This window comes from Apis laboriosa, unplaced genomic scaffold (assembly GCF_014066325.1).
Source record: "Apis laboriosa isolate Shangri-la unplaced genomic scaffold, ASM1406632v1 scaffold40_cov151, whole genome shotgun sequence".
In the NCBI taxonomy this organism is placed as follows: domain Eukaryota; kingdom Metazoa; phylum Arthropoda; class Insecta; order Hymenoptera; family Apidae; genus Apis; species Apis laboriosa.
In genome coordinates, this window is record NW_025223180.1 from 6,129,417 (window position 1) to 6,146,276 (window position 16,860).

The window sequence follows — 16,860 nt, forward strand, 5'->3', positions numbered from 1 at the left end:
TAGGATCTTGGTACATTGACTTGACCACGATTATGTCTGTAATAGACTGTGTCGACTAATACTATCCCTAATAGTTTGGTTTATAGTGTTAATATTTTATTGTCCAAAAGTTTGACCGATCGAATCAATGGGAAATAGTTCCCTGTATTCGAACTCTTCGTCCATTTTCTTCACCGATTTTGGTCACGTGTGCCACTCTCTTTCGAAGCTGTCGTCCAGTTTCGCCTCGAAAGGAGGTCGCCGAAAAAGTTCTGCCAATCACCTAGCTTCGCTCCTTCCGTCTAATCGAACATATTAGAAAGTATCGAACTGAGCCACTGAATTTCTTCCCTCGAACGATATTCGCATCGGGTATTAATACTCGGCCACGTGCAGCGAATAATTTCTCGAGATTGGCCGGTATCGAGTACCGTTTCGCCACCGATATTATAATTTCTTCCGTACAAAAAATTCTTCATCCCCTCCCTCCACTTTAATATCCATACCCCCAGTTGCGATGCAACGCATTTCCTACTCCCCCTCCTCCTTTTTCCTCTTCTTTTTCTTCTTCTTCTTCTTCTTTTTATTCGACAACGAGGAACATTCGATATATTCCGATCCAAATTTTATTAATCGCGAGACGCTTCGTATCGTTGCACCGACTAATCCAAAGCGACGAGATTAGTCTCCTCCGCTGTATTGGTATCTTTTGGCATGCCGGATGATCCGATCCACGTGTCTGAACACGCGCGTGCACCACTGTACCGGAGACCGTAACGCAATTAAGTGGATCGCGTAAACGGGATTTAACCCGGTGCATGTGATTCCTTGGAAAATTCATAGGGAAAGGACATTAAATGTTAAAGCGATCCGGCTCGAGGCTGGTTTCCACCCGCATCCATGCGCACCTGTGCATAACCCTTTCCACCTCCTCTGTACCGTAGAGGAATCTGTGCGGTGGCCCAATTATCTTGTTCGCGATGAATTAACACAGGCTCGTGCTTGCACGCAGCCATTCTCTAGGCCGGGATCGTTGAAAGGGCGAGACTTTTGGAGGAGGGGGAGGGGGAAGGGGAGTTCCTCGTAATTTCGTCAAATCGTGTCATCGTCGCACGTGTCATCGTCGTTGAATACGGTTGGATAAAAAGGAAGTGGCGAGAAGACGAGGCTCGCGAAATTCCTTCGCCGCTCGAGAAAGGAATGTTGTTCCAACGAGGAATTTCTCGTAGCGTTGAAGAGCGGGTGAAAACTTTTTCCACGCTCCGTCTTTTTGCGCCGTCCAAAAATGGGGGTAATACGTTCTTCTCTCAATGTGGAAGGTTTGGGGGAATTACGGTGGAAATTAATGGCTCGTAAGAACATAACCTTGGCGTGGCCGAGAGTAATGAACGATAAGAAAGTCGAGGCGTGGCTTGGAAATAAGGAGCGCTTGCTGTTTCGTCCGTTGTACTTTCGGGAAGGGGGAAAATAGATCTCGAGAAAGTTGGCCCCCATGTAGAAACTAAGTCATTACGGAACATAAGCATTGTTCTTGCGGTTAATCTCTTTATCAGCACGTGGCTGGCAGCCGGCCAATCGACTTTCCCTTGACTCCGACGCGACACCCTCACCTTGTTTTCATTTTACTCTTTTCTAACGATTCTCACTTATCCACATCTTTATTGATCCATCTTAAACTTGATTATAAATTATTTCTCTATGAATCAGTATTTTTGTACATTTCGCTTGATTCTTTTTTCTTTTTGATCAACAATAACACGACAATAATCTTCTAGATAAGCAAGAAAAAAAAAATTACACTTCTCGATATCGACTTGATATATATGAAATATATATATATTTATACTTCATAATATGCGTCTAATCTATTCTCGAATGAATTGAATTTCCATAAATGTATAAAATTTTGATTTCGATTTACAATCGGGTGAAAAACATTGAATGCTAACGCGCGTTTGGCGAGCAATCCGATCTCGTCCGTTAATTCCGGGAACGAAGTGACGCGAATGATCGAGGCTACGCGAGATCCCGCTCATTCTATCGCGATACGCGAAAATTTATCAGGAACGAGGGGCGTTGACGGTGATATTTTTTTTCGGGCGGTCAGCGCGATCCATTGAGCGTGAAACCACGTGGTTGGCGTGCAGCCAACGTTGAGTTATGTTTATAACAACGTATCAGAGATTCTACGTGGGATTCACCGTGCCTCGTAACGGCGATACTATGCAGTATATACGACTATGCGACATGCCGTCAGAAATCTTGGACCGCGGTCTTCCCCTCCTCCTTTTTCCCCCTCCCCCTTTTTTTTCCTCTCTCTCTCTCAACGAGATTTTACTTGGACATATGCCCGCTTTGCTACTCTTTCTACATCTTTGCTCTCCTTGTTTTTCAAGAATATTTGGAAACGAATCAGCTCGAACCTCTGTTCTCGACGTACAAAGTGCTCTCTAGGCGAGGGTCTCGATTAAATAACGTTATCGCAAGGTTGGATCGATAGTTTGTTCCACGGCGGATAGAGATCGGATCGATATTTTCGATATTTTCGTGTTGTGACGTTCGACTCGTCTCGACTCTAATGTCTCGAACAATCCTTGCGAAAATGCGCTTTTGCCTGGGCGAATCGAAGTGTTAATCGTATTAGAGAGGGAAAGAGAGAGAGAGAAAGAGAGATTATTCTTTTAATGTTTCACTTTTCGAATACTTTGGCACAGACTGCGCCGTTCTCTCCACGCATCGAATTAAAGGATGGGAAATTATCTACCTAAAACTCTTCTTCCCGGTGGATTTCGAATTGGAAATTCGAATCGTTCGCCTCGTAATCGGTTTTGCGAAAAAAAGGAAGGGAAATTTTGGCGCAGGAGTCGCTGTGAAATTCAAATCGACATGGCTCTATTCGCGACTACTTTTAAATATAGACCGACAAAACAACGATTCGGCGAGAAACTCGAATTGAAATTTAAATGACCTTTATAGAGGCCGGCTTTCGGTATAAAAGAACGGTTAATTGGTACCGCTCTGGCGACGAATAACGAATGTTAATTTCTAACAGAGACTTGTTATTCGATTACATCCACTCTTCTCGCCTCCTCTCGTCTTCTCGATTCTGCTGGTTTCCAAGTCTTGGAATTTTTCTCCAACCTCGATATCTTTGAATTATTTCCGGTTGAAACGCACTTACGTAAGCGCTTTTGTTGAATTTCATCAGAATTATGATTAAACGGTGTTTCTATCTTCAATACACGCCGTGGATAGTATAAATTAGTTTCGTAACTCTATTATCGGACAAACATTGAAGATATCGTTTATCGTATTTTCGTCTATTCGGAAATACGTACTTTTCTTCATTATCATCCATCATCATCCATTATTAAACGAAAATTCTGTATTATAATTTTCATTCATCGTCGCACGGTCAAATTTTTTTTCTCTTTATTTTATTAAAGTAAATTGAAATCGTAGGTAATCTAAAATTAGTTCTCAGAACGTTCTCAGAACGCGGAACCACGTGGCCCATTCATTGGAAAATTGAGTCATCCCACGTCTCTCTATCTCTCGAATCATATGTATATATATATATATATACATATATTGTCTCATATTATGTTCGCAAGTTCGAGATTCCATTGTACGATAAATTATATGCTGCTTTAGCTATTTAAAATACTCGATTCCACGAAATATATCTGCACTCTATATCTCACCAATGTTTCCAAGTTTCGTTTAAATTGTGCTTGAAACCGTCAAGCGTTATTTCCCGATAATCGATTGAAACGATATTCCGCGTACGCTTTAAGGGTTTTACCTACGATATCCAACATCCACCGCCCCTAAAGTATCTCGCTGCACTATTTCCGTCGCTTTGGGTGCTGTCGTAAAAAGACGCGTGAACGTGTATTAATAGATTTGCCCGAGTACGCATCCCCGCTGACATCGCCATCGAAATTCAGCCAAAATCGCAACGTGAATTTCTCTTATGCAATCGATTCGCCACATAGATACGCGCATAGAGAGCGGATGATGGCGCGAGAATCGAAAGCTCGCGGAGTGAATGGTCGCTAGTTTTTTGAATCGCAGATATCGAAGCAATTTTTGTTTTCGATCTGCAAAGCTTCGCGAAATTCCTTTTCTCTCCCTCTTATATTTTTCTATTACTTTCGAATGCTCGTTGGATTGTGTTCGTGGGAGGTGAATTCTGAATAAGGAGTAAGGAACTCAAAAGAGGCATGCTTTGAGAGGGGAATATTTCTCGTTTTAACTGTGAAAACTTTGCTTTTTTTAAAAATTTTATTTTATTACCGGGAATAAGGGACTGGAATTCGGAATAAACGTTGGTTTTGCGAGAAACACTTTTACCACTTCCATTCCGAACATCTCCAACATATTTCGTATTCTTTCCAAATCTTGTTTTATATTATAAGAGTGAAATCCAAAAAAAGAGAAAACGTTTTCGAGGAAAAAGTAGAATGAAATTTCCGAATTCTTTTTCACTTGTCCCTCGACCCTTGTTTTTAATTTTAATTTATATTGAAAATTGTAAATATATATCGATTCGTTGTCGCGAGTCAATTTGGTAAAAAAAATTTGTTTACTCTTATTATATGTATATCTTTATTATTACTACGTTGTGGGTTTTATTAATTACGTTTTTGTTAATACGTTGTGTTCGTGTTTGTTTCAGAATCACGAGTATGGCGGGTACGGAGACGAGCCGCGACGTAAAAGGTATGTATGCGAAAGAAATATTAATTATCCTCGGAGTCCATTTGCAGTTTTTCACGTAAAAATTATCTCAAAATAATACATACTCGACGTTTATACGATTATTTTAAGCGTTATAATAATTAGAATATCGATATATGCGGAGACACACTCGTTCCTCTTGTCCTCATTCAACAATTGATCTTATAATGTTCGCGTTGCGTTGACCCATTGACTCGCGTAACTAACTCGTTTCGCTCGACAATGAGGCCCTTTTATAATAATACCCTCGTATCTACTTTATCCCATACCGTTGATACGTTATATATTAATCGATACGATACGATAACGAAACACGATGATCAGCTGATTCATACTCGAATAAGAGGTCGAAGTAAAGGAGGCGAAGAAAACAGTTTAAAATATTATTTCGACGAAAGTTTCGCAATCAACTTCGTGATTCACCCGCCGGAGTCACGTTGATTTAAAAACGGATTTGCGTTGACAAAATACATTCAAAATGCATTCGTCCCCATCCCATCCCCGTTGAAGCATCTCGTGGATGAAAGGCATGGCGAATTCCATAGAGAGAGGAATATCGGAATTGATATCAAATTCTTGCCTCTCTGAATCACGGATTTAACGCTCGAGTTAACTTCTTATTATTAGACTTGGCCCGAGACGGTATTTCGAATCAGCGCGAAATTTTCGGCGACCGTCTGCAACGTTTTAATTAATTTCGACGTATTATATCCATCGGGGCGCGATCGCTTGGCCGTTATCACTCGGCCAATTCCTCCTCTCTTTGTCGTTCCTCCCTTCTTTCGATCGGCCAAGTTAATTGTCTTCGCTGGTTCGCGAGCAGCAACGATGCAAGGAATCGTTCCGACGCGCTCCAGTGTTTTAACGATCGATATATTTATATATATATATATAAAGAGATACGTCGATACTTTGGCGTTTTAATCGCGCAAACAAAGTACATTTCCATACTCCTTGGATACATTCTTGGTGGCTAAAAAGTATTTTAGTTACGAAGGAGGGGGGGGGGGGATGGATCGAGATCGGACGAGAATATCCTCTATTGGTGAACTAAGAAGTTTTTCCTTTTTTTCTTCTTTTTTCCATCCCCGCTCTCCTCCTTCCTTCTCTTCATTTGCGTTCGAGTTGGAGGTTTTCGAGGCACAAAGTTTAATCATTTAGAGTAGAAGCAACAGATTCGCCAACGGAGAATTGGCCACTTTGAATTGCAGAACCAAGAGTATTCCAGGGGTATCCCTCTCTTCCTTTCTCTTCTCGCGGAAAAATGGGTAGGCAGTTGAATTTCCAATTGATTGCAAAGAGGAGGCCAAAAAGGGGGAGAGGGAGGGTGAGGGAGTATACACCGATGTCGGGTATGAAAAATGTATAGCCGAGGCTATCCATCAATACTCGTCTCCCCCTTTTCGTTGTATCGTTCGACCGCGTTTGAATCTCGGAAGGAAATTACCGGACTGTGTGATTTTTCCTTCGTTCCTTCTTTCCGGATAATCGAATATCCCTGGGGGTTGTTGGTTCACAGCGCGAGCTGTGATTCAATAAAAAAAAAAAATTTCGCCAACTGTGCTGATGTAATTTCACGTTGCAATTCAACGTGTCGTTTCCCTACTACGATTACCGAAATGCGGAAATTTTTCACTATCGTGACTCGGTAAAGTTTTCGCGTGGCGCGATACAACGAGGAGGGAGGGAGGGGGAGATTTAACGTTTTCCAACGATTAAATCGTTACCATTATTCAGCGAGTTTATCGTAAGGAAATATTGCCGTAGTATTGTAGGTTTTTAACGGTAAGTGAAACACGCGTGAAACGAGATCGACTGATCGCACGTTTATTAAATTTTTTTTTTTTCTTTTTCAGAGAAGACAATAACAAACCAAACCACGTTCTCCTCTTCACAATTATTAACCCGGTCTACCCCATCACTGTGGTAAGTTTTGAAAATTATCTTTGCGGTACAATTTAGATCCAGAGATATAAATAATTAAATTGTTGTATCATAGTTTATGATCATTTTTTTTTTTTTCACTAAAATGATTTTTAGTATCTCTGGATGGATTTTGTTATGCATTGCTAAGAGATATTATAATATAGAATAACGCAGGATTAAGTATTAGTATATTCTCGTTGATCCGTTTATCTACGAGTCAACTTGTACGATATCTTATTTCGAAATTTTTATACGAAACATTCGACCGATCTTTCTTCTCCGGTTTCTAATCGTTATCAAAATTCAACTTTTTTTTCCAACTTGTTCGACAACACGGAAATTGCTGGAAAATCAAAAGCGCTCGAGCGCCATTGATTAAATCAAACAAAATTAAACGCACTCGATGCTTTTGTTCGAACCCTCTGTAATCTCTGTCTGTTTTTGTCTCCCCTGTGATTCATCCGATGCATTTTCGGTTTCGAATGTTTGTAAACGCGAGCGTTGCATTCCAGGGGATGCATTTATGGATGATACGCGTGCGAAGCGAAATATCAAAAGGACGAGCAAGCGACAAGACGGTCGTCGGTCGCTGGTGTCGTTTCAACTCGACTCTTGACACGAGCTTGCCGAACATCGCTCGACAATAGGGCCGTGTTATATCGATGTATATGCACGCGATAAAATAGATAAAATCGTGTTCCAATTGGTCAATAAAATGAGAGGTCAAGTGCGGGGAGGCGTGAAGGCGCGCGGGGGGAAAAAAATATTGAAAACGAAAGGCGAGACAAAAGTTGTTGGCACAATGTGAGCACCATACGTTTCGCAGGCCGTCGCACTGCATTTTATTTCTGTTTTGCGCCAATAATAGATGAGCCCTGTCGCTGTTTCTGTCTCACGAATGGTCGATGCTTGTGCGATCTGGCATTGTTCGCACTCCATCCATTTACGAGTCTTCGCATAGCTCTCCGGTCACGATGCTTATTTTTCTTTTCTCTCTCTCTCTCTCTCTCTCTATGTCTTTTTCGTTTTTCTCGTTATCTTCACGACAGACGCACTAATTAAAGAGACCTCTAAACCGAAGGCTTTTACGCGACGCGCTAAGGCAACGCTCTCTCGTCGTTTCTTTTTCGCCCGCCTCTTCGCCAACCCTTCTGCCATTTCTGTTCTCACCACCGCGTTTAACTCTCGATAGAGGCAGATCTGCTTTATTTTAATTATTTCCCCTCCCCCGACATTTCGAGACCAATCGAAATTCTCGTCCTAGGCAGTCTAAAGTTCCAGCTTGAGGACACGAAGGCGGCTGTCACGTGACGTAGGTGGAACTTTGTCTTCGTCTCTTCGATTCACAATCGCGTGATTTAATGACAACACGGAAACGGAGAGATACTCTCGAGAGATACTCTCGTCGGGAGATTCGAAACGAACGCTACTCTCCTACGCGTGCTTTCGATTTAGTAATTTGATTAAAAACTTCCTCCCGAGGGGAAAACAACATTCCGAGTGAAATGAAGTTTCTTAATCCCCCCGGTTGCGCTTTCTATTTTTTCCACCGTGCTTTTTCCCTTCTTTTCTTTACTTTTCTTTTCTTTCTTTCTCTTTAGCAATCCCGGTCGAATATCCGAAGAAAGTTCGGAGAGAGGATTTTTTCCTCATATTTTGTATTATTCCCTATTAAATTCTTGGAAGAAAAACAAGGAAAAGAAAATGAAACGTTTTTCGATTAAAGAAAACCTTCTTTGCGGCTATATTAAACGTTAGACTATTATAATGTAAACGATTATATCGTGAGGATATATTTGTCAAGGTAGGAGCTAACGTCAAAGGAGTTTCAATCGTTGCATTGTTGTGGTTAATGCGCGATATGCAAATAATGCGTTGCACGATAATTCGCGGGCGGACGCATGCGAAACTGACAAACATCGGTGTTTATCAACCACCGTGAATTTCTCTATAAATAATTCTGTTTTCCCTGTAGATATTTCCAACCACAACACTTTGTTCTATTTAATAATTGATGTCGGTCATAGAGAGCCTCGTATAGCACAAAAGAAAATAAGTCACCGCTTTTGAACAACTATCCAACTTATGTTCATCATCATGGACAATTTATTGGCGTGTAACGCGGTGTAGACGCTCGCCTTTAAGCCCGTCGCACACGCGTCGGATATTCACGAACACCGTGCGACCGGCGGCCTGTTCCCTGAATCGCGCAGTTGGAATTGCTCGGCGTGCTCGCCTCGTGTTTTAGACGCAATTAGAATGAACAAGCCGATGCATCATCGTATTTACTCGGAATTTAGTTAAACGGCCCGGTATTTGGCCGACTCTCGCCCGTTACTTAAGCCCGTTACGCGCTTTACGCGGAGGAAATCGACTGGCCGGTGTGTGTGGAATGAATCAAGTTGAGGGGATACGCGTAGCGTTTCAAGAGTTTTTTTTTTTTTTTTTCTCTTCTTTTTTTCTTCAGAGTTCACGCGAGTTCACGGTCGTTCGTTGCAAAGTGTTCGCGCGGTGACAAATTTTGAAGGCACGTATACGGAATAAGTCGGTGCCAGATTTTCGCTCAAAAGAACGACACCATCAATCATCCGGCTCACGATGTGTATACACGATACGAATACGAATTTCACGAACGAGATTGCACACGTTGGTAACTTTTCCGCGCGTGGTATAGTAACTTTCGTGATATAGCGAGTTTCTAAATTAGAGTATCGTGTGGCAGCCGTGTGCCGGTTGATAAAGCAACATCAAATTCAAACTCAAACAAATTTATACGGGTTCATATTGGGAAGCGGAGATTTCCAAGATTTTCGAGATTATTTTCGATTTTAAATTTTATTCGTTCGAATTGTAATTATTCCACTCTTATTTTCCCTTTCTTTCTTCCTTTCTTCTTTTCCCTCTCTCTCTCTCTCTCTCTCTCTTCAAGTCATTTCATGCTAAAAACGTTTCGAAACAAGAAATCTTCGATGCTCGATCAATTTTACTGCTCCTCGCTGTGTCGCGAGGAAGGTAGTAAAATTATATTGAAGCGAATATATCCTATATTATGTACATTGAATAGGCTGAAATGCACTGTCAGCCACTATACATAACCATGAATTTTCTCGCTCGCTTTAATTCCAGCGATAATTTATCCACTTGGTCCACGTTAGAGTCAGCGGATTAAGATTAACACCTTCGCCATCCCGTACGAACGGTATTAGCCATTCCCGTGTTTTCGCTCGCCTCCATACCCCACCCTCCTTCCATACCGTGCTTTTATTTCAAATACCGAACTATATTACTTGGAGCGCCGGGATAGGTGTTATTTTAGAATGTCTGTACCTCGTCGAATTTATACGCCCGTGTTTGCTGTTCTCGCGTCACCGATACCTCATCGGAGTTTCTCCAACGAAAATATTTTAATTGGCCGGTGCCCTAACTAACCCGCCACTTGACTAAATAGAAATTTGTCGATGGGGAATCGCAATCAAATTTTATTCACTCGCGTCCATTTATCACGCGAGGGGAAACAAATTTTTTTCCCTTCCCCGCGAGGAGGCTGGCCACGCGTTTAAACCGCGTTTCCTTTCGTCGCCACTCATCTAATGGGGCGTGGATTCTAATTTTATGGAGAATGGTTTTTAACGATGGTTTTTCGATACAGAGATGTCCACGACCACGAACGTAATAACAGGGGAATCGTTGCGAAATTCGTGATGATGGCGGCGCCATATATATATATATATACATTTTCCCATGCGTTAAGTTACGTCACGTTTAAGGTATATTAACCATTAAACTCGTTCAATTTGCTCCCTTGCTATAATTCGCAACGCGAAATGCAAGGCTCGAACCGAGATAGCGGGCCGGTTATATCCTCTTCTTCGTGCCACTGAGTGACACGAAACCGGAATTATATTCCCATACGCGGTGGCAAGAGGTTTTCGTGCAAGCCGATATAAGCGGCTCACGTGTTGCAATGTCCACGACCTACTTCTCCATTTTCCTGGGAGAAAGGTGGCTCTCGGATTGCCATTTCTTATGCATTCACTCCCGATTCCCAACTAACGCGGGGATCCGAAACTTCCGTCGTGCGCTCCTCCCGTTGCGCGTTCCCCTTCTCTCTCGTCCAGAGATGTTAAGTTTTCCGAGCGAAAACTGGCCGTGGAAGAGTGAATTTCGTGTTGAATTTCGTCGCGGTCGAGGAATTGTCGTAAAATGGGATTCGAACTAACGAATAGTTCTTTCGTGTTCGTCTGCGTTCATTTATGGGGCGCGGATTGTAATTTTATGGAGAATGGTTTTTAACGATGGTTTGAATATGCCGTTTTAGTAGGAGTTTTGGTATCTGTAATCGATAGGAAGTTGTTAATGAAAATTTCATCATTGGTATATTTCTCTTCCAATGTTTTTAAAAATGTAAAATCAATCGTTAGATGCATTCTATTACTTGCCATTTAAAATTATTTACATTAATACGAGGATGCGAAACTTTTATTCCAATTTCATCGAATTGCCAAAAATACGATACAAATTTTTAGTCGAATTATCGATACGCAAGATATCGTTGTTACTCTTTATTTGTTTTCTCAATTCGACATTTTGTAAAACAAAGTCTTTTTCGCATATTTTCGAGTTAGGCCATTGTTGCAGCAAATGATGCCGTTTAATTTTTTTATTCCCAAATAATCAGTTTATTCGTTCGTTCTGGTCTGGACAGTTTATATTTTGGAATTAATCGGTGTGCACGTGAATCGATCGATCGGTAAACTCTAGGCAATGGAATTGAACGAACATCGTTAGGCCACGCGTGACACGCGTCGATTTTTCCACGGACAATTTTTCCACGGACGAGCGTAACACCGTGGAATCTCTATTTACGCACAATGAAAAATGTTGGAAAGTCGGGAAGAGAGGACAAACACGCGCTGTTAAAAATTTCTGCGAATATTGGAACATCGCCGTTCCATCCCGTTCCAATTATTGCATTTACGCTCTGCCCTTAAAACCTCGATTTTCGATTTTTAACCGATATCCCCTGCCCTCTCTGATCTATTTTTCAATTTATTATTATAACAGCGTTGTTTTAAAATCTGCTCTCCCCTCAATGGTGGGAAAAAAGAAGAATTCTCTCGAGTTTCAGCGCGGGGGATTCGCGCCTGTCTTCTTTCTAAACGTTCGGATTCCTTCCGTTCTCTTCGAGGATAAATCTCGAAGTTGAAGTTTTCGCGACGTACATTTCTTTCTTTCTTCTATCATTTCGATTACGTTTCCACCATCGTCGAATATCGTCCCGCAAAGAAGCAGCATACGCGTGCGTTTATTGTACAAACTGTGTTGGCATTTCTCTTAATCTCCCGGCAACGTGGTTTCGAAGTTCAATTCACTCGGAGATTAACGTGATTTACGAGAGGCATTCGTCTCTGTTTATTTATTTCCTTTGTTCGAGTGGCAGCCAATGTAAATATAATATGAATACGAAGAGATAATAAAAAGCAAATGTCGTCAATGGAATCCACGTACCGCCACGTATACAAAGATCGCGTAGGAATATCATCCTCGTCGTTATCAACGCGAAATCAAGATTACGCGTTGTTTAATTTGTCTCGAGTTCGAGTTCGGGTTCATCGCACGGGCAACGAACGAAGAAAAATCTTTCGGTTACGTTTTTTTTTTTCACGAAAACGAGATTCCCCTTGTATAATATCTGGAGGGAATAATTAAACGGCGGCAATTAAATGTACGTATAATGTACAAAACTCGAAAGATAAAGGGAAACGCGATAGTAACTTTCGCTATTGAAAATTGAATTACCTCTTTCCCTGGTTTAGCATTGCGTTTCCAAAGTTTCGTATTTCCATTTCCTCCTCCCCATTTTTTTTCTCTCGAACCGTTCTTGTCTCGGCGAGCTTTTTAACCGGCTCCAGGCCAGACAGAGGGGAACATTTTCCGCAATTTAAATAGAAATCCGCGATCCGGTTACAGTGTAACCTTATCGGCCCGTTTCAATGCTCGTTCTAGAGTTGCTCGAGCACGATCGAGAACTTATACAGTGGCCAACTTATATGAACCGTTACCGAGGTCGGATTGCGTTTAACCGCCTCTCCGTGTTTGGCGTTTCTCCGTTTGGCCCGATCTTTGCGCAATTTTCAGTGGACCGTGGTGCTAACGAAAGAAACGTGCTCCCTCTTCTCTCTTTTCTCTTTAAAATTCTCCTGTTGGAATAGAAATAAAAGAGGAATTACTTCGCGTGGAACTTAGGAGCTCGAGATTTAACACCGATCGATCGGAGATAATTCTTTCTCTCGTGGCGAGAAAGGTAAAAAGGAATTGGAAATGGAATTTCGTACATGGAATTTCGCGTATATCTGTGATATACGTATCGATCGAGTTTTCCGAGTTTTCCGCTGAAAATCGATTGCAATTTAAAAAGGCGCGTGAAGGTATATCGTGAAGGATCCCGGGGACCATTCTTCTCGTGCGGACTTTCGAAGAATCGAACTTTCGAAGGCGGACTTTGGGAACACTTTAAGAACGTTCGGGATAGGAAAGGAGGGAAGGAAGTCTTCCTTCGACGTTAGGCTCTTCTGCTTCCTTTATTCCCACTTGTTTTCCACTTATAAAGATAGTTGCCGATGGTCGAGTTTCTTTCATCCGAGAAACTTATAACGCGATCATCTTTTTCTACAAGAGCGTATATATATATATATCTTAAGGATAGGGAAATTATTCGAATTAATAATAGAAAAATTGTGTATAAATATGCGTGTAAGCGATGTAGTGATTAAATCGAGGCGTTAAATTATATTGACTTTAATAAATCACCGTTGAATTTTTATGAATCTTTTTTTTTTTTTTATAATCGTCAGTCAGCGATAATTATTCATTGTCTCGCGTTACACGTTATTTATGAAATGGATATTATATTTATACAATTACATAATCTTTTTATTAATCTTTTCACGATCGTTGCATACATCCACGTATTTATCTTGAAAGAAAAATCTCTGCGGGATAAAACTCGGATCTTAGGCGTGTTACATCTTTTTTTACACAAAGGAACGTCGCGAAAGAAATATATTTCTACCTAATAATTCATAAAATTTATGGACTGTTGGTCCATAAAAAAGAAAAAACTTGGTGGTGAACAAGTTTTTAATGGATTGGAAAAGATGACAACTCGTCACTGCGTATATAATTTTAAAAGTTTCGAATTGACTCTGGGTGAATGAGACTCGAGGCTCCTTATCTTCCATAATATATCTCAAGTTACATGTTTCGGCCCTCGAACGTGTAAACTTTAACGCCTGACCGATTTTACGATCTTGCTACCTATAATAGTGCCTTTGTAAATAGCAGAATATGAGATACTATAATTGATAATCCATTATTTCCACTCGACAAGAAGGGAAGATCGCCTCGGAGTCGGACAGTGTAATTCGATACTCTTTTGCGAGCATTCGAGTGCGATTAATCGAGTGAAAAATTTAATTTTCTTCTAGTTTTGATTTTTCTTTTCTTTTCGTAAAAATATTTTGTTGATGGAAATGAAAACCGAACGTGATTATCTTTTCTTGTCAATTGTCGAACGAAATGTAAAAGCGAATCGAAGCCGAGTGAGATCAATTACTTCATTGATAAAAAAATCCATACCGCAACATATAATAACATATAATACGTGTAACAAAAAGAAATTCTTATATTCAATTTGAGTTTATTAATTATCGAAATATTGCAAATATCCAAAAATTATAATTTTCAAGCCAATTGTTAGATAATACAAAAATAAACAATATTCTAAATTACATAAAATTATACGCGTATTACACATTGTAATAAAATTAGGCACTCGTATATTTTCACAAACTTATTAGTCATCTTAACGTTTCACTTAGCCCGTAATATATCGTTCCAAGTCGAAATGCCAATTTCGAAATCAGCTCAAGTAGTATACGTACGTGGTATAATTTCGAATCGGCCCATATGCCGTATGCCTCGCGATTAAGATGGATCATCGTTTCGACGTACACACGTATCCGCCCACACGAATGCGCGCACAAACCGCATGGATATCGAGACATTCTCGAGTAGAGAGTCAGAGAGCGCGCACAATCGGCCGTTACGGCCGAGAAATGATTGGCGTTCCGACTCCTCCGCGTAGGTAAGGAAGATAATTAGAGAAGCTTGACTTGGCGTTATTTTAGAACCCGTTCGTTCGTTCGTTCGTTCGTTCGCCATCGCGGACTCGAAACATCCGCGATAAATTGTTGCGGAGATGGGATAAACGAGAAGAATTCTCCCTCTCTCTCTCTCTCTCTCTCTCCCTCGAATTAATGAAAACCGAGGAGCTAGGTTGCCTTGCGACGCGTGCAAATTTATTACACGGCCGATAATGAATTTCCACACGGCTCTCCGCTCGCTATTTTGCCCGACGTTTTACGTTTTTCCAACCAGAACGGATCTTGTTCTCGCGGGACGTCGACGTCGCGTCGGAATTTGGATCTCGCCTAATTATCGCGTTGTCGGGCGGCCGTTATTTACGCCATTATAATGCATACGTGTGTCGGCACGCGTCTTCCAGCGATAAGATTCAATTACGATCAGTCACGCGAATCGTTCCAGTGCCGCGAAACGTGTCTCGTGACACGGCGAACGCCAGACACGGGATGGAAGGGGATGGAGGAACGCGGATGGTGGACGGACGATCCATGGCAATCGACGACGAATCACCTCGAGTCGAGGGAGTCGATCGAATCGAGCGCGGTTATCATCCATCCAGCTCCTCGCCCTCTCCTCCCCCGGCGGATTCGAATTAACCGACGAATTATTCCCGATCGATCGTAATTGATACGCGAGAGATGGAACGATTGGCCGGGAGACGCGCAGCTTTCCGATGTAATAATACGCCGCCTCGTGAAATCGATTAAAAGTAAACCGTGGCCGGCCACGGTTCTCTCGCATCGAGCGTGCCACCATTAATGGCTCGCGTCCCGTTGTTTGCCTCCCCCTTCCACCCGATCAACGTTTCGATCAATCCCACCGGTTCGACCATTACGTGTTCCGCGGCGAGATCCTCGGCATCGGTCGATTCGGCGGATTATTGCCTCGTGGGGGAGCAACAGGGGAGCGGAAAGCAAGGGCGGGGTATAGTTTCCTGGCACGCAGATCGATTTCCTCCGCGTCTCTTCCGCTTTTCCGGGGTGGGGGGGAATGATAAAAAAAAGGGAAAAAAGACGTAGAGATCTCGTAGAGATGTGGAACGTAATAAGAACGGGCCGTGGCCCGGTGTCGCGTTACGATTCGAGTTTCAGGAAGCACGGAAATTTTTCTCTCGCTTCTTCCTCCTCTGCGCTCCTCCGCGCCGCACACACTCGATACCGTTCCATTTTAACGACTCTCGAACCTCGTGGCCGAGGTAGGGTGTGGTTGAAGTAGTCGGGAAAAGTGGTAGGCCGTGTTTGAATCCATCAAGCTGTGCTCTTTTTCCGGCTCTAGTCGATAATCGATAGAACCCACCCTCGATTCGCCCCCTCTCTCCCACGCTCTTTTCTCTTCCACCTTCGTCTTTCGAGCTGCACGCCTCGAGGCGGAGATGGGTGTGGGGGAGGCAGAGGGAGGGAGATCTGCCCACGCGAATACCATCGTACTACTCGCGACACACCAGCCGTGGGTGAACCCTTTTTCTCTCGTGAATCGGCCCAAACGAGCGGATCCTCGTAAATCGAGAGTTTACGGAGAGGGGGAGATATGGGAGGGAGGAGGAGATTGTTGTTGCGACCGTGATATCTACCATATCGCGTTTCCTTTTTTCGTTCGGGGGATGGACACACCCTTCCCCTCGAAATTCTGATTCATCGAGGCTTGAAGGGAGACCTTGAAGAGATCCCTTCTTCTCGTTCTTCGAATAAATCGACCGCGATCGATGTTTCTCTCTTTTTTTCTCTCTCTTCGATACTGGATTACGTCCACGTCGTTCGAAGGATAGGAAAAAGCGTATACGATCGAGGAAATAACCGTTTCGATGTTACTTCCTTTTTCCAACCGGAGAGATTTCTTTTCCTTGCGCGAACAAGCAGTCTCTCTCTCTCTCTCTCTTGTAAAGAGGAGGAACGTCGGTTGATTTATGTCGACGAACTCGCTTTCCATTGACCGTGGATGATTTATCGGGAGTTGTCTATCGATTAGCAGCCTCCTGGCCATTTTTCCCCGACACGGGGGATGGTTTCA

General features: G+C 42.3%; 1 protein-coding gene across 1 annotated transcript in view; it reads left to right on the plus strand.

Annotated features, from left to right (window-relative positions):
• The window catches only part of LOC122715937 (heterogeneous nuclear ribonucleoprotein L-like), a gene marked incomplete at its 3' end in the record, with an annotated part of 81,370 nt that overhangs the window by 8,881 nt on the left and 55,629 nt on the right, over positions 1 to 16,860 (plus strand). The window contains exons 2-3 of the mRNA XM_043938534.1: positions 4,661 to 4,704; positions 6,579 to 6,648. Of these exons, the coding sequence (XP_043794469.1) occupies positions 4,661 to 4,704; positions 6,579 to 6,648 (114 nt within the window). The remainder of the gene's footprint in view (positions 1 to 4,660; positions 4,705 to 6,578; positions 6,649 to 16,860) is intronic.